This window comes from Geosmithia morbida (genome assembly GCF_012550715.1).
Source record: "Geosmithia morbida isolate 1262 chromosome Unknown scaffold_0, whole genome shotgun sequence".
In the NCBI taxonomy this organism is placed as follows: Eukaryota; Fungi; Ascomycota; class Sordariomycetes; order Hypocreales; family Bionectriaceae; genus Geosmithia; species Geosmithia morbida.
In genome coordinates this window covers 449533-471892 of record NW_023336187.1, presented here as the reverse complement: position 1 = coordinate 471892, position 22360 = coordinate 449533, and the positions used below count along the sequence as shown (strand labels likewise).

The window sequence follows — 22360 nt, the reverse complement described above, 5'->3', positions numbered from 1 at the left end:
CGTCGTGTGTGAATGACCTCTTTGTCACTATCGATCAGGCCCTTGTCATATGCAGCACCCGTAACAAGGAGTAAACACTCTTAACAAAGGGAGAAAGGTAAGACGAAGAAGACGAAGAAGAAGAAGGAGAAGTAAAAGATACAAGTCAATGCAACATTGACTACGACAGACAGATTTCCTAGTCCGGTCAGTGGGGAGAATTGGGTAGTATTACCAGAAAAAAAAAGAGAGATGTCCAATGTCTCAACTCAATATGTCAAAAAGTAATCTGCATGCGGGACCAACAAAGGTCTCTCGTTGCAAATGTGTTGCCATGTATGTGTTGAACCACTACACCGCTTGCTGCTGCTGCTTCTTCTTCTTCTTCTTCTTCTTCTTCTCGTGCTGAACCGACATGTATAGATACACACACACACACACACACACACACACACACACACACACACATACACATACACACACACACACATACACACACACANCACACACACACATACACATACACACACACACACATACACACACACACACATGCACACACATACATACACACTCTCTCCCCTCCCATCTCTCTCTGTATATCTGTGTGTGTGTGTATGTGTGTGATCATTCTTCATTCTCTACATACTATTACATACGTTACTAGAACGTTGTCGTATGAGGTGACAGCAGGACCGCGTATATAATAAAAATAAAATAAATGTCTGATCGGGGAGAGACCAGGATTTGCTAGCCCAACTTATTCTCCGATGGGGAGAGAGACAAAGAGCCTCAGCCCGGGGTCATGCGTATGCACCGAGTCCGTGCATACGCACTGCACACAAGCGGGTAGATAGACTATCACTAGTAGGTACTATTACTAGTAGGTAGACAGACGTATGATACATCGGAGACGAGGAAGACAGAAGGGGACCACAATGACAAGAAACGCTTCCGGGACGTACTTGGGTGTGCTAGTCTCACACTACAGTCCGTCTACGGCATCTACTCCAGTCTCTCTATTCGTATTATTAATTCGGCAGAGAAATCGTGCCATTTTCTTCTTCCCACCCCCTCCATGTTGTCGTTGTGGGGAAAAAAGTGAATCAAGTGTAGAGGAGATCGGGTTTGAGATGGAGAGAGAGCGAGAGAGAGCGAGAGAGAGCGAGAGAGAGCGAGAGAGAGCGAGAGAGAGAGACAGAGAGAGCTGACTGGTCTCATTGTCCCTTTTCCAGATAAGAAAGGAGGAGATAAAGAAATGAATTGATGAACAGGAAAGAAAAATAAAGAGGTTGCGCGCGCGCACACGTCTCGCTCGTGTCTGTGTGTAAGGAGTAGTATGAATGGGATCGGCATGCAACAAAGGTTTGATTTTAAGCTGGTAATAATAATAGGCATTTCCGTCGTCATCCTCTGGCCGTTTCCGCTTTCTTCCTCTATCTGGTCGCCCGTAATCCCCGCCCCATCCTGTTCCGGTCTCTCTTTGTTCTCATCCAGGCCGCCCCTCCTCCTTCTCCTCCGCCAACACCATCCCCCTTCTTCCCTTTAGTCGCTCCCGTGTTGTTCTTGTCGTTCTTGTTCTTCTCAGGCTTTCTTGCTCCTCTCCGTCCTCTCCTTTTCCCTTGAGACTATATTCTTTTTTAGAAGGCTAATCCCCACATCGAGAGAGTCAACCAACTCTGTTGACCCTCTCTCGCTTTCCCTTGTTCGTTTCCAGCTTTCACCACCCCTCCCCCCCCATATCTTTCTCTAGTCTCTACTCCATATTCTGTGCGGTGGTGCCTCTTTCCGACTGATACATGGGCCGCACTGAAAGTCACATACCTGGGTCAGCTAGATTGACTTGAAGTCTTCCCTAGCCCATCCTTCCTCTCGAGCTCTCTCTCTCCACACTCCCTCCCTCCCCCCCCCCCCCACCCCCCCTGTTCAGATACTGACAAAAACCACGTCGTCCATTTTAGGTGTCGTAATCTCCCCCACCCCCCCCTGCCCCCCCCCCTCACTATTAGAACCCTGGGGTAGAAGGGCGAGATTGTCTTTGTCGTTGTTTGCTCTTCCACTCGCCTCTTGTTCTTGTTCTCGTCTGCGTTTGCTGCCAATGGCACAGGTCGCAACGTTGACTCTTCGGCATAGAGAGGCCGGAATGGTCCATCCGCCGATGCAGCTACCTGGTCTAGACGATCCCAGCATTCTTCGCCCAGGGGTGGCTCTACCTGGACAGCAGCAACAGCAGCATCAGTCAACAGGAAGTACATCGACATTAGCATCGTCGTCAGCAATGGCGTCCAGCAATCCGTCTCAGCAGCAGCAGCAGCAGCAGCATCACCACCATCGTCGTGCGTCATCTAGCATAGACGACACGAGAATGACAAGCACACCCGCCTCCACAAAGGCAGAGACGTACGGGGAGGATCAGCTTTGCATGTGCACACCTGCACAGCATGTTCCTCGACCCTGTAATTGTAAGCTAACCACCATCGTCTCCTCCACTCCTTTTCCGTGTGTTTTTTTCCCCCTTATTTTTACCCCAAAAGGGGGAGGAGGAGGACGAGGGGTTGTATGTAGAGACATCGCCAACATCCATTGTGAACCCGCTGACCGATGACGAAATCAAACCCACCCACTCTCCTTTCCCTCCCCACAGCCTTCATACTCTACCGAACACGTATGGCCGCACAGGCCACGGCCGAGAACCCGGCGCTGTCCAACCCGCAAATATCAAAGATCCTGGGAGACCGCTGGGCCAAGGAGACGGACGAGGTCAAGGCCCAGTGGAAGAGATTGGCCGAGGAGGAGTCTAAGCGGCATCGACAGCAGTACCCGGACTACCGCTTCCAGCCCAAACGCCGCGGGAGCAAGGCCTCACAAGCTAGCAGGCTGAACGACGACGACTCGGAGCGATGCCCCAGGTGCAACGGCCTTAGGGTGCCCCGAGCACCACCTTCGGCCGGTTCCAGGCAGAGATCCGACTCCATCCCCGACTCCTCGGCACTGCTCCCGCCGCACCAGCAGCAGCCGGGACGTGGGATCGTGAGGACCGCCAGCGAGCTCGACGACCTGGATATGGCATCGCCGGAACTCAAGAGACGTCGCCTGACCACCGTCGCGGAGGGGCACCCGGGCATACACCCCATCCAGACCTGGGCGTCCGCCCACGACCCGCGACACCACCAGCACCAGCACCACAACCACCCGCAGGGGTACTCCCCCGCCGCCAGGACACCGACGTCGGCCGGCTTCGACGCCCAGTCGCGGGGCGGGTACCCCCCCATGGGCACCGCCCTCCCCGGCCCGGGCGTCGTGGCCAGGCAGCCATCCGTCCCGCGCCCGCCGCACCGGGCGCCACCACCGCCACGACCTGCCGGCGTCTCCGGACCCTGGACGGCAGCGTCGGCGGGCTATGCGCCGTACCGTCGCAGCCCGCCGGCCGAGTCTGTGCGTCTGCCGCCGCTCAAGACGGCCATCACGCCGACGGCCGCGTCGTCAACGACGGGCGCGCCGTCAGCGACGACATCCCACGATCCGGACTCGGCACTGGGGTATCCGCCCATCACGGCCGGCCTGGGCATCACCGGCGGGAGGGGCTCGCCTGAGAGGAGCGCCGCGGAGCAGATCATGGCTCTCCCCTTCGCGCGCAAGATGGCCGTCGTGAGCAAGATCTGCCCGCCGCTGCCGCGTACCGGAGGACCCGGGGCGTCGGGGAAGCGCGGGGCCGTCATCGCCGTCGAGGGCTCGCGGAGCGATATCCTGCACCAGGTGTCGCAGGCAGTGGAGAAGACGCTGGCGGGGTGTCAGCGCGCCAATCTCCGCGCGTGGGCCAACGAGTCGCCCTTTGACGGTGGCGCGATCTCGTCCGCTGCGGGCGAGCTGCAGGACCGCATGCCTTCCATCTTTGAGGATATCCTGTCTTGGCACAAAAAGTCCAAGGAGGTGGCGCGGCACGTGCTCGAGCCCGCAGCCGCCGGGGGCAGAGCCTCGCCCGGAGACGGTGACGAGGTGTCCCCGACGACGACGACGACGGCGGCGCGGCTCCCCGCTCCGAGCGTCGCCACGCCGGTGGCCCTGCTCAAGGACGGCTTCAGCCTCTCCATGTCGGATCGGTTCGCGTGCGCGACGAGCCGCTCGCTCAGCAACTACGGCCCCGTGGACCACTGGCAGTGGATGGCGACGCTGTGGAGGGGCATCGTCGGGCCGGACCTGATCGTGCACGCCGTCGCCTACCCCGACGACGACATGGAGAAGCTCAAGACTGTCGAGTTCCAGAAGCACCTGGGCGTCATGGCGGTGCGCGTCGCCGCCACCGCCACCACGCTCGACGAGGCGACCGAGAGGAGACTCAACTTTGAGATTCTCGAGTGGGTGAACGAGGTTTGGCCCAAGGAGACGGGGCGTTGATGAGAGGGGATGATGGACACCCTGTACGAGTATGAGCATGCCTGGGGAGCCACACGGCACGTCGCGGAGAGAGACATACGGGGACGCAAGAGGAACGGACGGGGAATACGGAGGGATACGGGGCGGAGACAGGCAGAGAGATATGATGGACTCCCCTATTCGGAGAGGGCAGTGACATACATTACTACACAACACATATCTTGCATTAGTAGTATATATTATTCTTTCCATGTATACATGTACATCTATCCAGTCAATCCTCCCCCCCCCCCACCAGGAATCAGGGGTTTCTTCTTTCTCTTTGCTCTATGTCCTTCTACTGTTGAAGAGTATCTACAGTTCATTGTAGTAGAAGATATAATACTACTATGATAGCGGGTAATGATCAAGACGGCGGAGACCTTGGAACAGTCAATTCGTGTCGATCTTGAGAAAGTCGGCGAGTCCCAAGTTTTGATAACCCAGACTGTGTCATGCATCCATCCGTATTGGGTTTAGCGTCAAGCTGATGACCTGTCGTGGGCCCGTGGCAGCACAATGAAACAGAACAGCTGTTACTCTGTATTCCAAGTCACTGAACGAAGAGAGAAAGAATATGTTGAACGATGTTAGACGTGAATAACGGTGGATCAAGGGCCTGTAGAATATTCTCGTCTCTTATTTACTCATGATCTGCTCAGATGTGATGCATGTGCTTGCTAGACGCTGATGCAGATTAATACATATATCATACGACGTAACCCGGCAGGCGGTACGGAGTACCTGGAGTAGCTCCTGCCCCAAGTTTCCAGGTTCGCGTTTATTAGCCCAACCGACGCGTTCTCCACTCTGCCACAGCGTTCAGGAGCAACAAATCTTTGGGGGGGGGGGGGGGGGGGGGGGGGACAGCGGTAACTTTCTCATAGTCAATCAACAGTAGCCGACAAGCAAACGACGACGACGACAAGCAGCACAACGCGAGAGAGTCGATATAATCCGCCATGGTTTTTCGGCCCGTCGCCATCTCTCTCGCTTCTCCATAGTTAATAGCACCACCGAGAGGCAAGGGAATAAAAAAAAAAGAAACAGAAACAGAAACAATGCCCGAGTTCAAACCGGGCCAGACGGTCCAGCTCAACGATGGCCGCAGAGGAACCGTCCGCTTCGCCGGACAGACCAACTTCCAGGTCGGCGAGTGGATCGGTGTCGAGCTCGACGAGAAGACGGGGAAGAATGACGGAAGCGTTCAGGGCGAGCGGTACTTTGACTGCCCCATGGGATACGGCATGTTCGTCAAGCCCATGATGGCCACCATCCTCGCCCAGCCCAAACCCGCTGCTGCTCCTGCGCGCAAGTCCAGCAGGCCCGGCAGCTTCAACCCGGCGTCTGCGAGGGCGTCGACCGGTCCGGACGCGGGGTTGAACAGGAGGAGGAGTCTGAATGCTCCCAGCCCAAGCCCCGTGCCCAAGGCGAGGGCGTTGGGAGTCAGGGTTAGTAGCAACTCTTCCCTCCCCCCCCCCTCTTCCCAGCGATAGCCCGGCTGAGAGCTGACCGTTTGTGTGGTTGAACAATTAGTCTCCTACCAAGTCGCCTACAAAACCGCCTACGAGCGCATCAACGCCCAGAACCGGCACGCCCTCCAACACGCGAACGCCTTCGGTGGGTGGTGTCAAGCCCCGAACGTCGAGTGCCGGCACGAGGACGTCCATGGGACCCCCGGCCGCGCCGGCCACCACTCGGACTGCGCGCCAGTCATCCGTGTCCTCCGTCACAGGGAGACCTTCCTCCGGAGCTGGGCGAGTTTCCACCGGCGCCCCGACGAGGACACTGAGCGGCCGCTCGTCGCATGGCGGTCCTCGCGCTGGAGCGGCATCGCGACCAGAGAACATGAAGAGGGCGTCGTTTGACTCACTGGCCGGACACGGCAGCGGGAAAGAGGACGACGATATGGGGTCTCCCCTTGGCACGGATGGAGAGATCATCTCGCCACAGCCGAGGAGAGCCGCTGCTGCGAGGTCGAACACGGTCGAGAAGCTGACGGCTGCCTCAAACGGTACGGCTCCACCAGTGAGAAAGGTTTCGGCGGCTACGACACCGCGTGCTACGGCCGCCAGCTCCGCCGCCGCCAGCAAGGAGATCGAGGACCTCAAGGCCAAACTCAAGGTTCTCGAGCGTAAACGACTCGAGGACAGGGACAAGATCAAGCAGCTCGACAAGGTCCAGTCCGAGCGCGACAAGTATGAGGGCGTCGTTCAGAAGCTGCAGCAGAAATATCAACCCCTGCAGCAGGAGAACAATGACCTGCGAAAAATGATGAAGGAGGCCGAGGCCAAGTTCGAGTCCGTCGAGACGATGCAGGCCGAACATGAGACAGCCCTCGAGCTGGCCACCCTCGACCGGGAGATGGCCGAGGAAATTGCCGAGGTGCTCAAGGCCGAGGCCGACGCGCTCAGGCAAAAGGTTGAGGAGCTCGAACTCGAGGTCGAGGTGCTGCGCGAGGAGAACTCAGAGTACAGCCAGGGCATGTCCTCCGAGGAGCGTGCTAGTACGGGTTGGCTGCAGATGGAGCGGACAAATGAGAGGCTACGAGAGGCCCTGCTCCGCCTGCGAGACCTGACGCAGGAGTCCGAGGCGGAGCTCAAGGACCAGATCTCTGGCCTGGAGGAGGATCTCAAGGAGTTCAACACCCTCAAGGAGCAGCACACGTCGACCCAGGAGAAGCTCACCCAGTCCGAGACCGTTGTCGAGGACCTCCGCCAACAGCTCGACAATGCTCTCGGTGCCGAGGACATCATCGAGGACCTGAGCGAGCGCAACATGTCGCTTTCTGAGCAGGTCAAGGAGCTCCAGGCCGTCATTGACGACCTCGAGAGCCTCAAGGAGATCAACGACGAGCTCGAGGCCAACCATGTCCAGAATGAAAAGGAGCTGCAAGAGGAGCTAGACCTCAGGGACAGCATCATCACCGAGCAGGCCCGCCGCGCTCTCGAGCAGGAGCAGAACATGGACGACCTCGAGTACACGCTGTCGCGCTTCCGCGAGCTGGTGACCAACCTGCAGAACGACCTCGAGGACATGAGGGCCTCGCAGGCCGTGACCGAGGGCGAGTCAGAGAAGCTCAACGACCGTTCGCGCGCCATGATGGACCTCAACATGAAGCTGCAGCTCTCGGCCGCCAAGGCCCAGGCCAAGACGATCGATCTCGAGCTGCGCCGCCTGGAGGCCCAGGAAGCTGAGCAGCACCTCGAGATTGTCAAGCTCTTCCTGCCCGACTCGTACCGGGACGACAAGGACTCCGTCCTGGCCCTCCTGCGCTTCCGCCGCCTGGCGTTCAAGGCCGGCATTCTCAACGGCTTCATCAAGGAGCGTATCAACGGACAGGCCCACCCCGGACATGAGGATGACATCATTGCCGGGTGCGACGCCGTCGACAAGCTCGTCTGGGTCTCGTCTATGTGCGACCGCTTCGTCAATAACATCAGCCACTGCTCCATCGAGCAGTTCTCCCGCTACCAGAACGCCCTGCATGAGCTGGAGCCTGTCGAGCGCGCCCTCAATGGATGGATTGATGGCCTACGCCGCGACGAGCTCAAGGAACAGAAGTGCGCCGACGAGCTGCAGCGCACCATGGCCCTCATGACCCATCTGGCCGAGGTCCACATCCCCAGCAACGACCTGGCTAGCTATGCCGACGAGGCCCACGTCAGGTCGCTCGTGGTCCAGACACGCCTCGACTCGGCTGCCGTCATCTTCACCACGCTACGCGACATGGTCCAGAGGGCCACGCCGGCCGAAGGAGGCGACGAGGATGAGCTGGCCCAGCACTTTGCCAAGAAGACGGAGATTGCCATCACCCAGACCAGGAGCGTCAAGGTTGTCGCGGGCAAGGCCGTCCGGGCGCTGGAGGAGCTCAAGACGCGGTCGCTGTCTCTGCTGCCTGCGACGAGGGACGCCTTTGAGCAGTGCGAGCTGGCCACGCAACAGGCGACGGACCTCGCTCGCCACATCGGCCTCGCCGTCCACAAGCACCTGACCAAGGATGAGGGACGTACCGAGACCTTCACCCACGTCGAGATCCAGGAGGTCATCCAGAAGGCCGTCATCGAGGCGACGTCGGTCAACGAGTCCGACCTCCTGTCCGAGTACCTGAACAAGCTCCGCATCGCCAGCGGCCAGATCAACGACCTGGCCGCCCTGGCCATGGACCTGGACCAGACGCAGGAGTTTGACATGCCTCCGGCACCTTGGAAGCTCCGCAGCGATGAGCTCAGGGCGCTCAAGACGGTGCCCGTCGATGCTGAGGAGGAGCTGCGCAAGCTCAAGGAGGAGTACGCCGAGGCCCGACGCACGGTTGCCCAGAGGGACGAGCACCTCAGCACGGCGGTGCTCAAGATCGAGACGCTCGAGGCTCGGATGCGCGATGCCCAGAACAACATTGACCGCATCGCCGGCCTGCAGGAGCAGCTCGAGGTCTCTGGCGAGCAGATCACGGGACTCAAGGAGGACATCGAGAAGCAAGATAGGGAGCTCAAGAACCTCGAGAGCGAGCGCGACAAGTGGAAGAAGATTGCCAGCGACAGCCGGGCGTACGCCGACGGAGCCGACGCGGGTGCGGCCGGTGCCAAGGCTGGACAAGAGCGTGCCGTGGCGACAGCCCGCGAGATGGACGCCCTCAAGCAGGACATCGAGAGCCTGCAATCCGCGGTGCGCTACCTCCGCGAGGACAACCGCCGTGCGCGCATGACGGAGCAGGGCAAGCACGAATGGCTGGTAGAGCCGCTGAGGAAGCCAGCCAGCGTGTCGGAGCAGCGCAAGGCCCTGGTGGTATCGGAGGGCAAGGACGTGCTCAGGGAGCTGGTGCGCATGGCTTCGTCGGCCGCGCCGTTTGAACTGGGCAAGCTACCCGAGGACAAGCTGGCGTGGCGGCCGGCCAAGACGACGCCGCAGTACCACGCAGCCAAGCACGCGGAGGGCTACGAGGCGTGGAAGAGCTGGCAGAGCTCCGTGATTAAGAAGTCGGAGCTGCTGGCGTCGACGTCGGCGACGTCGAAGAGGAGCAACGGCAACGGCAACGACGGTGCTCGGCTACGCAGTGACCCGGCTGCCCGTCTTCAGATCAGACTGCCCGGGTCGGATGGCAGGAAAATGGTGAGCGGGTCGGCGGGAGGACGGCAGGTGCAGATTGTGGGATCACAGGAGTGGGAAGCGCTCCAGGGGAGGCTGGGCGCTGCTGTATAATTCTGGGTGGACATACACGCATACACACACTGGACACCAAGTGTAGACCTTGTACTTTTGCTGTTCTCTTTTGTTGTCTTATTCGGTAGCGTGGGAACAGATACCCCGTCCTTTTTCTTGCCTTGTATAATACTCCTATTCATGGCATGGTCTTTTGATTGCGTGGGTGACGTTTATAACGACTGAGATTCGTGCAGAGAGCGCCGTGAAGCATTCCACGATCATGAGATGGCCCATGTCGTTGACCGTGACAACGGTGATGTCCAGCACAAGATAAGAATCAGCTGGCCATGCTATTCCTTTCCCTTTTTTTACCTTTTTTTTTTCTTCCTCCCCCGTCTATCGTTTCTCCCTCCTGACCCTTTCAAGACTTGCCCTTCTTCTTATCCTTCTTCTTCTTCCCACCAGCATCCGACGGGCCAGCACCGCCAGCGCCAGCACCGGCACCCATGAGGGCAGCCATGGGATCCATGCCGCCCTGCATCTCGCCCATCATATCCTTGAACAGGTTATCCGAGACGCCCCCGCCGGTCATGGCCGGACTGGCATAAGGCAGGAGGTCGCCCATCTTCCAGCCTCTCGGCACGGAGGGACGGGGGTAGGGCTTGCCCAACTCGGGGAGGAGCTGGCCGCCCATGCGGACGCGCAGGCCCATGCTGTCGTCGCAGGTGGGATTCTCACGGAGAAACCTGGCGACGAGGACATAGAGATGGTGCTTGTTGTTGACGGAGCCGGCGCCGGCGACCTTCTTGAGCCCGACCTTGACGCGGCCCGGGTTCGCCCAGTCGCGCGGGTGCATCTTGTCCGGCTCGAGGAGGGCGGGCAGCCGCAGGCGCGAGCAGGCGCTCGCTATGTCGCGCGCCAGAGGGTTGCGCACCGCCAGCTCGGACGACACCCTGCGCCCCTCGGCGCGGGACCGGCTCGAGTCGAAGTACACCGGGTACAGGCACTGGAAGGAGGCGTACTGCGCCCTGTCGGCGTCGCTGGACAGGTTCTGTGTCGGGGGGAAGTGCCCTCCCGACGCGGCTGACGCGGGGAAGCTGGGTGGAGGGATGGACGAAGGTCTGCTCGTCGTCGGCGGTGGAGGGGCACGCTGTCGGAGGATGTCGCCGTCGTCAAAGTCGTCTAGGTCCACCTCCTCCGGATCGGAGATGGCATCGTCGCTGTCGGATACTTCTTCTACGCGCGGGTGGGACATTTTCTCTGACGGGGCGGCGCGCGCGGAAGGAAGGTTTGATGGGGGAGTGATGGAATCGATGGTTTGGAAGGGGAAGTTCGAATTCTTGTGGGGATGGGGGCACTTTGGGAAATGCTTTGGTGGGGCTGGGATTTGTTCCCCTCCCTCCCCCAACACACATGTGTGTCAGCAAGTTTGTTGGTCAGACTAGAAGGAAAATAATAGTCGTTTCCTCTTCTCACTGGTTACGCTACTGTTTTTAGGTAATACTGATCGTGTTGAAGTTGATTTTTGTTCTTCTGTAATTGGGAATATTACGAGTTTGACAGTGTTGTGTTCGAGAGAAAGTGCAACAGTCCATGCGTTGCTGCTATGTACTTTGTCACGATGGCCTCAACTGGTCGCCTCTACTGCTACTAGTCTTGTGGCCAGCGCACTTCGTGTTTTGGTCTTCATGCCTTGATGTTTTCGGGTTGTAAAAGAAGGTATGTCTTGGTAGGATATATCTACACTCAACTTGATACTCCTCTAGGTATATGGTATACTAATATATCATAGCACCCCGTCGAGTAGAAGAAGAAGAATGGGCAGCAAAGAAAGAAAAGCGACAGCTCGCTCAAGAAGTATCTGTACAATCGCAATGATGCGTCCACGAACAAAGAGAATGCATACCCCCGATGACAACACCGACAAAGAAGACAAGGACGAGTACACTGGGCCAACAATACCAAAAGTACGATTCTAGGAATCCTAGGAAGCCAAGAAGAAAGAGGAAGAAATCAGTTCCAGGCCGGAGAACCGGATGACGTACAGGGAATGCCTCTTACGAGCTCAACCGCAAACTCTCGGAGCTACTGGAGCATAGTGGCGTGGCGAACGTCGCCCCTCGATATGGCCGCCGAAGGTTGACGAGGAGGGAGCTGTACTGGGTGTCGTCGCAGTGTTATCGTGAGGGGAAGAAGAAGGGCTACGATGGGGAATGACGAGAAGCAACAAACTGGAATCTAGGAGAGGTCTCTGAAGAGCAGGCACGTACACTAGGGAGATGTTCTAGGCTGTCCATGTCGTGCTTCGCAATCTTGTTATTTCAGCGTTACTTATAACCCTAATACATCTTGTTGAAGAAGGATCATGTACATGGACGGGGTTTGGTATGAACATTCTCTCTTGTTTCTTGTTACCGACATATTTCCTGTGCATGCCAGCTTCGTGCGTATATGACAGTTTCCGTGATGTAGACTAATTCTGTTTGATATAAGGGTTCTTGAACTTGGTCCCCGGCGGGTGGGAGTCGACGGGGAAACGACAGTGAGGGTGTGTACAGGTCAAATTCTTCATGCTCGGGCACTGCGACAGGAACATGTCCGTCAGCACGATCTCTTCTCTCTCCGGCTCTCCTCGTCGAGGCAATGTCCGAGACGAGGCCCGGACAAGGTAAGAGTGTGTGGATGGGCGGGTAGGGGGCCTACATGATGACCGTAGATGCAATCGTCCGCGTCGCAATCCTGCAGGAACGAGCAAGGGTTGAGCCTGGTCAGCACGGCGATGGCGTCCAGCTCCTCGTCCGTGGCGTTGTACTTGTGGACGAAGACGCACTCGCTGCCGCTGACGCAGGGCGGACGGAGGAAGTGGTTCTTGCAAAGCTTCTCCTTGCGCTTCTTTATGGCCTCGACGACGACGGGGTTGACGTCGATGGGTCTGTCCAGGCCGCGCGGTCCGGGGTTCCACTTTGGCTGCTGCTGCTGCTGCTGGGCCTTTTGCCTGCCCGCCTGCTGCTGGCGAGGGGGCAGGGCCACGGTGAGGCGGGGGGGAGGTGAGGCCGCCCTGCTGCTGGCCTTGGTAGTGTCGACGCCGGGGAGGGGGGAGGGAACCCTGGCGGCCGAGGCCTGAGCCTGAGCCTGGCTGACGCCTGGCAGCTTGGGGGCCTCGGACGGTGTGCTGCCGAGCGGGGTGGTGATGGTTAGGGAGGTGGCCGTGGCGGCGGGAGCGACGGCAGCATTGTTGTTATCATCGGTGGCGGTAGTACTGGTACGTTCGAACAGCTTCTCACGACGGAAGAGATCGCTTCCAATCTCGAATACGTTTACGCCCGTCTCGATGAGGGCCCGAGCGGCGGGGACGCCCTGGATAACGGTGACGCGCAGACGAGTCGTCTCGTCGCGCAGTATCTCGTCTAGGAAGGGGGCGTAGCCGCTGTCGTGGGATACGCCTAGGAGAATCTGCTTGCAGTTTTGGTTCTGTAGATGCCATCTAGCGTTTTCTGTTTTTTTGTGTGAGTCAGTGATGATGATGATGATAAGAGATATGCAGAGGGAGAGAGAGTACCTTTGATCTTTGTATCGGCCCTTTCCTTACCCCAGCCGACGTCGATAAAATCAAAAGACGCCATGGCCTGGCTGAAGCCCTGGGAAAAGCCCCTTAGGTCGGTGACGCTGTCGATGACGCCATCGCGGACCATGGCCTTACTCAGGCCGCCCAGGTTGGCGATGATCTTGGCGGATATCTCCATGTCCTGGGCCATGATTCCGCACTGGTCAGCCACGGCAGCACGGAGGGCGTACGCGGCCCTCTTCCCGCCCTCGACGCCTTGTCGGACATATTGATCTTGGAACTGGCGGTGAGGTCAGCACAGACAGGGTCTGTCTCTTGCAGCACAGGCACAAGCACACCGGGACAGAGAAGAGACTCACGATAAGCCCATCTCCGTCGATGAGCACGGTAATGTATGGGTTTCGGTTCTGCAGCAGATCTGATTTTTAGCCTGGCACTGGGAGAAGGGGTTCAGGCATCTTCTCCTTTCTTCTCCTCCTCCTTCTTCTTCTTCCGGTGTGGTAGTCACCTTGAAAAGTGTATGATTTTCGTTGATGCGCTCAATATCCTTCGCATACATATCGACAGTCTTTTGGAGCTCTCTTCTAGACTTGACAGCATCGGATAGATCGAGTCTTGTATCTTCAATCTCTTTAATTAGGCGACTATTCTCCGCCGTAAGCGTAGTCTCGACATGCTCGAGGTATAAGATGAGGTCCTGTACGGGGGGGGGGGGGGGAGGGAGCGATGAGATGAATCATCGACGAGATACGTCAGTACACATGCACTGGAGAGAGTCTATACGAGTGGAAACAGGGTATAGCGATAGGCTGTGGGAGGTCTTCATCATCATCTCTCCTCTTCTCACCCTGATAAGGCCATCGGAGGTCTCTCTTTGGGCCTGAAGAGCTTGGAAGCGTTGGATGAAGTCCACTGTATTGCCTTTTGTATCCATGGCTCATATGTCTCTCCCCTCTCTCTCTCTCTCTCTCTCTCTCTCTCTCTCTCTTGAAGTATCTCTCCCGGATAAGATGAGAGGAGAAGCTATCGACTTCCTCGGCCGATTCAATAAACTGTATGAGTATTCTAGCAGTCGCGATGATGAGGTGTCATGGATGGGTTGAAAACGACAGGCGTGAGTATCTCTTTCTCTGAACACCTAGCTCTTTTTCCGTTCTCGGATTCACAATCGTACCTCCTTTGATCTCCAGTAAACAGCCCAAAGGCGGTCGATCGGCTCTCTAGAAGGAGGAGGGACAATAGATGGATGGAATGGGACGAGAATGAGGTTGAAGAGGGAAACGATACGAAAGGATTGAAATCTGCTGGGGATTTTTTGGGTCGACAGGGTTATGTGGCGTGGCCCATCGACCAGGCAAAAAGAGAGCCCCTCATTGTTTACTCTTATTTTAGGCGCTGTAATAATAATAATAGGCGCCGACCCTTGAGGGTTTGATATGCGAGCAGAGCTGTCTTTTATTGATGTACAGATTATTGACTGACATATCTATCATTGTGAGACCGTTTAGAAGAAGAAGAAAGATACGCACGCACACACACACACACATATATATATATATACTGTATATGCTTAATATAAAGAGGAGATCTTACCTTGACATCTGGGATGCATCTTTGTCCTTGACGGTGTACCATGTTAGTTCTGTACAGGCATCACAGTCTACCGGGAGCCATGCTTTCAGTGGTGGGTCATCATCACAGCAGTTTCTTAATCCTACCAGTCTCTGCGGAGTATTATTGCGGAGTAATGTTGTCTCACCAGAGAGTAGTAATAATAGAACTGATAATAATATCTGATTCTACTCCGTAGCGTCTATCGAAACCACCAGGGAGGGGGGGGTTAGCCAGCTGGTTAGGACTGACTGCTCTTCTTTCATCTTCCCCTTCCCTTCTTCTGTCATCACTCCAACTCGTAATAGATTAAATCATTATACTGTATTCCCGAGTGCATCCAATGGTTGCCTCCTCGGGCAATTCCCTCTGAAAGGTCTCAAAGAGGTCAGTGCACCCGTAATGGAGCATAGAGCTGCAGCAAGCCATCGCTCCCAACGGGTGTCAATATCTTACCGCTTGCTTTTGACCTTTGCATAATGACGTGGCTTAGGCAAATCTCGCAATCTCTGGTCACTTCGTTTCTTTTTTTGTTTCCCAGCTCATAAGCTTGTTTTCTTCTGTTTCCTCTTTCCTCTCTTTCTTCTTTCAACATTTGGTACCGACTGCGACGTACGTGGCCGTATATCTCCTGCTAATATAGCATTACTGCTGCAGATGTAATCTGTACTCCTACTATGACTATTACTGCTACTAATGATACTCCGAACTGCTACCGCTATTACTGATATGTGATAATATGACTACCACTACCCCGTACATCACCACATATACAGACAACGAGCACGTGCCTCTTTTTCTTCCTACCGCATCTACCCCGACGTCGATCCAGGCTGGTATTGGTTGAGAAGTTGCCACACGGTATCATCGCCAAACACGCCGTCAAAGTGCCACGGTATATCAGCACCCCCCGTAGCATCATCACCCACGGCCGTCGGCGTCAGCCCGGTCGTCGGGAGTGCCGCCGTCCCGTCATCCACTGCGTTCAGCTCGTTGAATAGAATGTCGTGGGAGGGGTACATGGGTGCCAGTGAGGCGAGATCCAAACCCGTCCAGTCTGGAGCAGCAGCAGCAGCAGCAGCAGCAGCAGCAGCAGCAGCAGCAGCCGAAGCATCGTTGCCACCCAAATGCATCATTGCTATATATTCTTCTCCGCCAGTAGCAAGAGCAGGAGCTATGCCACCATCGTCGTCGACGGAGGTTCCTTGCCGTCGATTCGGTGCGGTCTCACCGTCGCTCGTCCGTCCAAGACTGGGCATGCTCTTCGCCGGCGTCACTGTCGTGGCGGTCGACATGCCCAGCGCCCTGTCGAGCTTGGACTTTATGGCGCGTAAGATTCCCTGGGCCGACCCGACAAGGGCGTTTCGCTTCCTCATGGCCGTGAAGCGCTCGATCGTCCACTGGAACTGCTGCGACGCGTCCTTGCCGAGGTCTCGGTTCTCGTTAGGGAAGAGTATATAGATGATGGACATGGTCACCACGGCGTCGAAGCTCCCGTAAAAGAGGTGGTAGCTTTTTTTTTTGAGGTCGGAGTCGGTACGTCAGTTCTATGCATACGAGAGCGAGGGAGAGAGTAGGAGGACAGAGAGTAACGTAGTGAGAGGAGAAAGAGAGACAGAGGCATGATGGACTCACTTCCTCCAATAATCCGGTGGCATCCCCTCAAACATGGCACTGGCCCTATCGAGAGCCAGCAGGCTTGCCTTGAGCGCCTCGTCGCGACTTCTCCTCCTGTGGAAGATGTACGGTCTGTGCAGCAGCATGATGCTGTTCGCTTGCTGGCATGCAAAGTGGTACCTCATGAAGCGCAACCAGTGTGTGTCCCGGTCGCGGTCCCAACGGTCGTCCGGGTGGTCGACGCGGAACACGGCCGGCTTCCGGGCGTCGATGTCGAGGATCTCGCGGTGGACCCTCTCGACGTCGGAGAAGTCGCGCGGCCTGGGCCCTTCCTTCTCGAGCGCCTTGATGTCTACGAGCGGCCGGTTGACCTCGCTCAGCCACGTGATGCTGGTAAGCGTCGTGGGGGGGTCCCTGTCCGGGTCGCGCGGGACAATGGGCGTGCGTCCCAGGGGTCGGCCATGGGGGAGCACGCAGTCTACCGGTGGAGTAGGAAGTTCCTGCGTGCGGTCTATGACGCCAGGCCGGCCGAGAAGTGCAGCCATGTGTATGTCCCTGGAGGGGTGGTCAGGGATAGATCGGTCACCGGGCCACACACACACACACACACACACCACGCACATACATACCACTGGGCAAGGACGTGATAGCATCTCCGTCGTCGCTGGATGAGCCATTCATTCTCGAGAATGCTCTCTGGGCTGGACGGGTCTTTTGGTTTGGGATCTAACGAGTCTCGGTGCATACCCAGCTCCTGGGCATCATGAATTGTCATGGCAATAGCGTGCCACTGTACATGTCAGGTTTTTGGAGGGAAAGTGAGATGTCATCTCGGCAGGAGGGGGGATAAGGAGAAGAGAGGCAGAGAGAAAAAAAAAGGTGGAAAGGTGAAACTCACAGACTCAGTCACATGAGCCGTGTATTTTAAAAAAGTACCCCTCAGAAACTCGGCCAGCACAGTCGTAAGCGTCAGGCTCCTCTTGTCAAAAAGGCCGACGACCGCTACGCCCGACTGGCTATAATCAGCCGCGAGATCCTCAAACGTCATCGAGGCAGCGTACTTGAGCGGGGCAAACTCGCGCGCCAGGTGGCCATCCTCGCCGACGATCAGCAGCGCCGTGGCGGCCATCTGGAACAGCACGGCGGGGAAGACGCCCATGTCCGGCGACGACAGGCCCTCGGGTCCCCTGGTGTGCAGGACGGAGAAGGGCAGGCCGTCCCACTCTTCCAGCTGCCGAGACAGCACGTCCGGGTCCACCTGGTAGTACTGGTAGTTGAACTTGTCGAGGAAGATGGATATCAGGCGGTCGAGGTACACCCGCGCCGGGAGCTGGCGGATCAGACCTTTGAACGCCTCCCTCACGGCGGGACTGGATTGGCCTTGTGATTGAACCCGCGCCCGCGCCCGCGCCTGCTCTGGTGGTAGCACTGTACTTTCGGTTGTGGCTGTGGGGTCGACGAAGCTGGTATCGCCGGTGATAGTGCCCGTGGCTTCGATCTTGCGCAGAATCCCTACCGCCGAGCCGTCTGCCTGGGAGTATCCTAGCGTCGCGGCCATGGAAGACAGATCACTGCTGTTCTGGTTGTCGCCGTTGCTCTTGTCGCCAACGGACCATGGTGATGGTGATTTGGCTGTTCGTTGCTGTTCCTGTTGGAGGACGACAACCTTGGCTACCTTTTCATATCGGCACGATGATGCCTTGTTGCGGGCCTTGCAGCTGGCGCATGGCAGTCCTCTGTCGCACTGACATTCCCGTATACCTCGTCAGCTTTTGTCCTCTCTCTCTCTCTCTCTCTCTCTCTCTCTCTCATCTCTCATCTTCTCTTCTTCTCATTCTTCTGTCTTTCCCCCCTCATCTTCATTACTTGTGATATAAAAACACACCTTTTGTTTTCTCCGATGACACTCTATACACGACACAACCAGCCTTCTTCTCCTCTTGCGCAGAGGCGTAGGCGCATTCTTCTGATCTGGCGCCCAAGTCGGAGCATTGTCCATAAGTTCATGCATGCGTGAGCGCGCTCTCCCACAACGCAAGGGATTTAGGATGGGTAGGGAGGGGGCTCAGTTGGGAGAAGAAAGAATAGTTGGAAAAGAAGAGTTCAACAAGGCATATGATTTTTTTTTCTTTCTCTTCTTTGCCCTTTTCTCTGCTTCCTATTTCACCCCCCCAAAAAAAAGTCAAAATAAACGTGTTGATTGAGAAGAAGAGAAGAGGGGGAAAATTTGTCAGCGAATATGATTTCAGATCGGGAGGGCATTAAGTTCATAGACGTAAGGTCGGTCCGGTAGTAGTAATACTGTGTGGCTAACCAGCTTTGTCTCCTCACGGTAGCTCTAATGCCCGTGGAGTTTTGCCCGGATCCCAAGCCGGAAAGAGTTGGTTATGTCCGACGGCGTTTAATTCCTGCTTGGGAGGGGAGGGGGGGGGTGTCCCACCACGGCTAAGAATAAGAGATGCACGTCATCAAGTCTGACTACATGGTTGAAGTACAGAGTACATGCTCATGAGAAGAAGCGAGAGGGGATTGATAGGGTTTATATATTAAAATAGAGACCAAGATAGATATTAAAAGACGTTAAATGGTATATACCTGAGAGAAAACCCAGTTAAAAGACTCCCAATATGTATATCTTGTGATATATATCTACCTCAAACATCCCCCAGTCATATCCGTTGCTTACGTTTCTTACGTTTCTTTCTTTTATATGTCTTATCCCCCTTCCATCTTCCCCGACTGTTCCTTTTTTTCCCCCATTATATAATCAAGAAATGAGGAAGAAGAAAAAAAAATAAGTATCCTTCGTGTACACTCCAACAGAACGCCTTCTCCCAACCGACCTCTACAACCCAACAAGGCTAACGCACCCTCTCAGTGTACGCCTTCCAAGCAGCAGATCTATATCTGTCAGCCTCGTGCTCCGGGTCTCCAGCCTTGATGATACCCCTGCCAACAATGGCTATATCCGCCCCGCAAATGCCAATCAGCTTGCCGGGGGTGTTGTACTGCTGGCCCTTGCCATCGCCCATGGCCTGCTGCTGCTGCTGTCCTTCATCGGGGTTGCCGTCCTCGTCGTGCTCGGGGGGAAGCTGGCACCCGGGCGTCATGTGGATGAAGTCGTCCTCGGGCAGTGTGTTGAGGGCCTCCTGTGACACAAAACCCATGACGAAGTCCTTGTGCTCGCGCGCGGCCTCTACGCAGGCCTGGGTGTACTCTGCGTTCATGAAGTTGCCCTTGGACGACATCTGGGCCAGGATGAGGAGACCACGGTTAAGGGGCGCCTCCTCGATGCCGTGGAGGAGCGCTCCCTCCTCCTCCGATATGGCCTGGTGGAGTCGCGGCGAGTGGGCGGGCTCGTACTGCTGCGTCAGGGTGGTGATGGATACGATGCTGCCCTTGCGTCCTTCCCCCGGTTGAGGCTGCTTGCCGTTGCCGTCGCCGTTGAACTGGAGGATGTTGCTGTTATTGTCGGGCGATTGCAGGTGGCAGTCATCCTTGTCGTTCTTGCCGTCGCGCTCGTCCTTGTTGCTATTGTTGTTGTTGTTGTTGTTGTTGTTGCTGTCGCCCTCCTCGTCGTCGAACTCCTCGCCCTCCATGCGCGGCGTGCCGACCGTGACCGACGTCTTGACCTGGTAGGGGATGCGCTCGAGCCAGCGGGCGGCAGCGTTAGCCAGACTGGTGACGGATGCTTTGCCGGGCACCATGTTGACGTTGGTGATGTGAGCCCAATCGATGATGCGGGCGGATCCACTTGTGTACTGCAGCTCAACCGTGTTGCCAATGTCGCCGAACTTGCGGTCCTCGAAGATGAGGAAGCCGTGCCGACGGGCCAAGGCCGAGAGCTTGGCGCCGGTGCCCGTCTCCTGGTCGTAGTCCCAGCCCGCCACCATGTCGTGGTGCGTCTTGAGGACGACGATTGACGGTCCGATCTTGTCAGCGAGGTAGAGAAGCTCACGGGCCGTGGGGACGTCAGCACTCAGACACAGATTAGAGGCCTTGAGGTCCATGAGCTTGAAGAGGTATGCGGTGAGAGGGTGGGTGGTGGCCTCTGACCGCTGGGCGTAGGTCATCTTGAGGGTAGGATGAGGCGTCGCCATGGTTGCGGAAGGGGTGGTGAGAGGGAGGCTGATTGAGCCTTGAAAGTTGAAATATGGCGATGCACAGTGAACCGTTTCTACCTCCTTCCTTTTTTCTCGAGAAAGAAATAAAAGACGAGAGGATGAAGAAGCAGAGTGCCGGTAAGGGTGTGGGTGAGTGTCGAGGTGAGATGCCAAGCCAATATATTTTTCAGTCTTCACGTGGAGTGACGTATTTGTATGAAAGTAGGTGAGGCACACAGCGTAGCAGTGGCTGGAAATAAAAGGCTGAGGATGATGAAGATGGTGGTGAAGCTGCTGCTGATGGTTGGTGGGGAGAAACTGAGATAGGTTATACGTCGAAAAAAAAAATCCACACTCCAAAGCTGTTTGACTTGTCTTGTTGTCTGTCTTTTTGGTCTTTTTTTTTGGGCGTGGCTTCTAAACCTATGGGGGAAGGGCAATGTCAGCAACAAAGAAAATGCAGGCCACCTTTATTTCAAATAAAACAGGTCGCTGTAATAGTCCAGAAGAGAGCCCAACCTCCCCCATGTATTCACCCCCATGAATCACACACACAGCCCCCCCGGGAGGAACACAAGGGGAGAGAGACTTAATAGCAGAGGAAACAGGGACAGAGAGAAAGTAACCTCGTAGGGGTGTGCGGAGGGGCCTCTAGCCAAGACCGGGGTTGTGCGGTGGCGGCCACACCGAACATCGATGTTGGTTCAGATCCACGGAGGGGCGCGAGCGAGGAGGGGGAAAGAGAAGAGGAGGTGACGATAGGTGATAGGGAGGGAAGGGGAGAGGCAGGGGGAATTAGACCCCTGGCAATAAAGTGTGTATTATGTGTTGTTGCTGGCTTTTGCTTGTTTTCGGACCCTGACAATAGTAGTGCATGGGGGATAAATGAATGATGGGTGTGTGGGAAAGGAAAAAGAAAATCGTGCGTGTGTGTGTCTGTGTGTTTGTGTGGTGTTTGGGGGGGTTTTTTTCCCCTACCTTTTAGGCAGGTATTAGGACGTACAAAAGGAAAAAAAAAAGAAGGAGCAACTTGTATGATGTCGACGTGGAGACTAAACAAGTTAAGCGGGATATAAAGAGAGACGGTGTGGGCGATGTGGAGAGAAAGTAATAAAAAAAAGTATGAGAGAGTTGCACACACAGAGAGAGAGAGAGAGAGGGCGCGTTTGCGACTAGAAGAGAAGGAGAGGAAAGACGATAATTATGTGTGAGTGATTCAAGGTTGAGAGTTGAAGTTTTGGATGGTGAGTTGAAAAGAAAATATGTGGGGAGGGGGGGCCTGGTGGAGGTGGAGGCTGAGTTGTTGTGGTGGTGCAGTATTAGCTGTAGGGAATACTACTGCAGGACCTAGTAGCTGTTACTACGGTGGTATGTATGTACACATCAATGGTACTATTACTACTATTCTTACAGGTATTCTACTCTAGTAGTAAGAGTACTACTAGACTGTATGCAGCAGTAGTAATGATTGATGGCAGAGATGGCGGCATGTGCCGACGGTTATTCAGAAGGTCAGACTATATGATTTTGGTCTGATCCTAGACTCTGGCAATGGCATTTTTATATAGTACGAGTACAAGACAGCTGATGATGGCCATCTGGTAACTTGCAAGAGTACTGCTGATTAGGATATACAGAAATCTACTCGTACGGTAGCACCTTGATCAGAAATCATGGACCCAGCAGGAACAAGCCTATGCAGTCTCCTGTCTCCTGTCTCTCCTAGTCTGCACGAGTACGAGTAAACAGGTCCGAGGGTTCAGTAGAGTAGCTGTATCCTGTAGCGTTATTATCACGTCGTAGGAGCAGTATTGCAGGTACAGATATATACCAGTAGATTGTCATATAGAGTACGGAGTACCTGTAGTAGAGCAGAGTGCAGATTGACAGAGAATACCAAGCACATGATAAAATCTTTGTTACACGTCTA

General features: G+C 55.8%; 6 protein-coding genes across 6 annotated transcripts; 2 read left to right on the top strand and 4 right to left on the bottom strand.

Moving 5' to 3' along the window:
* Positions 1-253: 253 nt before the first annotated feature.
* On the top strand, positions 254-4374 carry GMORB2_0145 (uncharacterized protein; the record flags this gene model as incomplete). Its single annotated transcript, XM_035462131.1, has 3 exons — positions 254-263; positions 2624-2888; positions 2937-4374. 3 exons carry the CDS (start codon positions 254-256, stop codon positions 4372-4374), a joined length of 1713 nt encoding a protein of 570 aa, XP_035325061.1.
* A 1079-nt stretch (positions 4375-5453) lies between these two features.
* GMORB2_0144 (dynactin 1) lies at positions 5454-9591 on the top strand (the record flags this gene model as incomplete). The annotated part of the gene is made up of 2 exons (XM_035462130.1): positions 5454-5843; positions 5929-9591. 2 exons carry the CDS (start codon positions 5454-5456, stop codon positions 9589-9591), a joined length of 4053 nt encoding a protein of 1350 aa, XP_035325060.1.
* A 364-nt stretch (positions 9592-9955) lies between these two features.
* On the bottom strand, positions 9956-10789 carry GMORB2_0143 (signal recognition particle subunit SRP19; the record flags this gene model as incomplete). The annotated part of the gene is made up of 1 exon (XM_035462129.1): positions 9956-10789. One exon carries the CDS (start codon positions 10787-10789, stop codon positions 9956-9958), a length of 834 nt encoding a protein of 277 aa, XP_035325059.1.
* A 1218-nt stretch (positions 10790-12007) lies between these two features.
* Positions 12008-13796, bottom strand: GMORB2_0142 (Zinc finger protein; the record flags this gene model as incomplete). Its single annotated transcript, XM_035462128.1, has 5 exons — positions 12008-12115; positions 12238-12977; positions 13094-13379; positions 13459-13506; positions 13608-13796. Coding segments are annotated over 5 exons (1371 nt in total), but the record flags the coding sequence as incomplete, so codon positions are not given.
* A 1726-nt stretch (positions 13797-15522) lies between these two features.
* Positions 15523-18326, bottom strand: GMORB2_0141 (Fungal trans; the record flags this gene model as incomplete). The annotated part of the gene is made up of 5 exons (XM_035462127.1): positions 15523-16222; positions 16346-16882; positions 16957-17117; positions 17226-18045; positions 18244-18326. The coding sequence occupies 5 exons, from the start codon at positions 18324-18326 to the stop codon at positions 15523-15525; spliced, it is 2301 nt and encodes a 766-aa protein (XP_035325057.1).
* An 862-nt stretch (positions 18327-19188) lies between these two features.
* GMORB2_0140 (uridine monophosphate synthetase) lies at positions 19189-20427 on the bottom strand (the record flags this gene model as incomplete). Its single annotated transcript, XM_035462126.1, has 1 exon — positions 19189-20427. One exon carries the CDS (start codon positions 20425-20427, stop codon positions 19189-19191), a length of 1239 nt encoding a protein of 412 aa, XP_035325056.1.
* Between the last annotated feature and the right edge of the window lie 1933 nt (positions 20428-22360).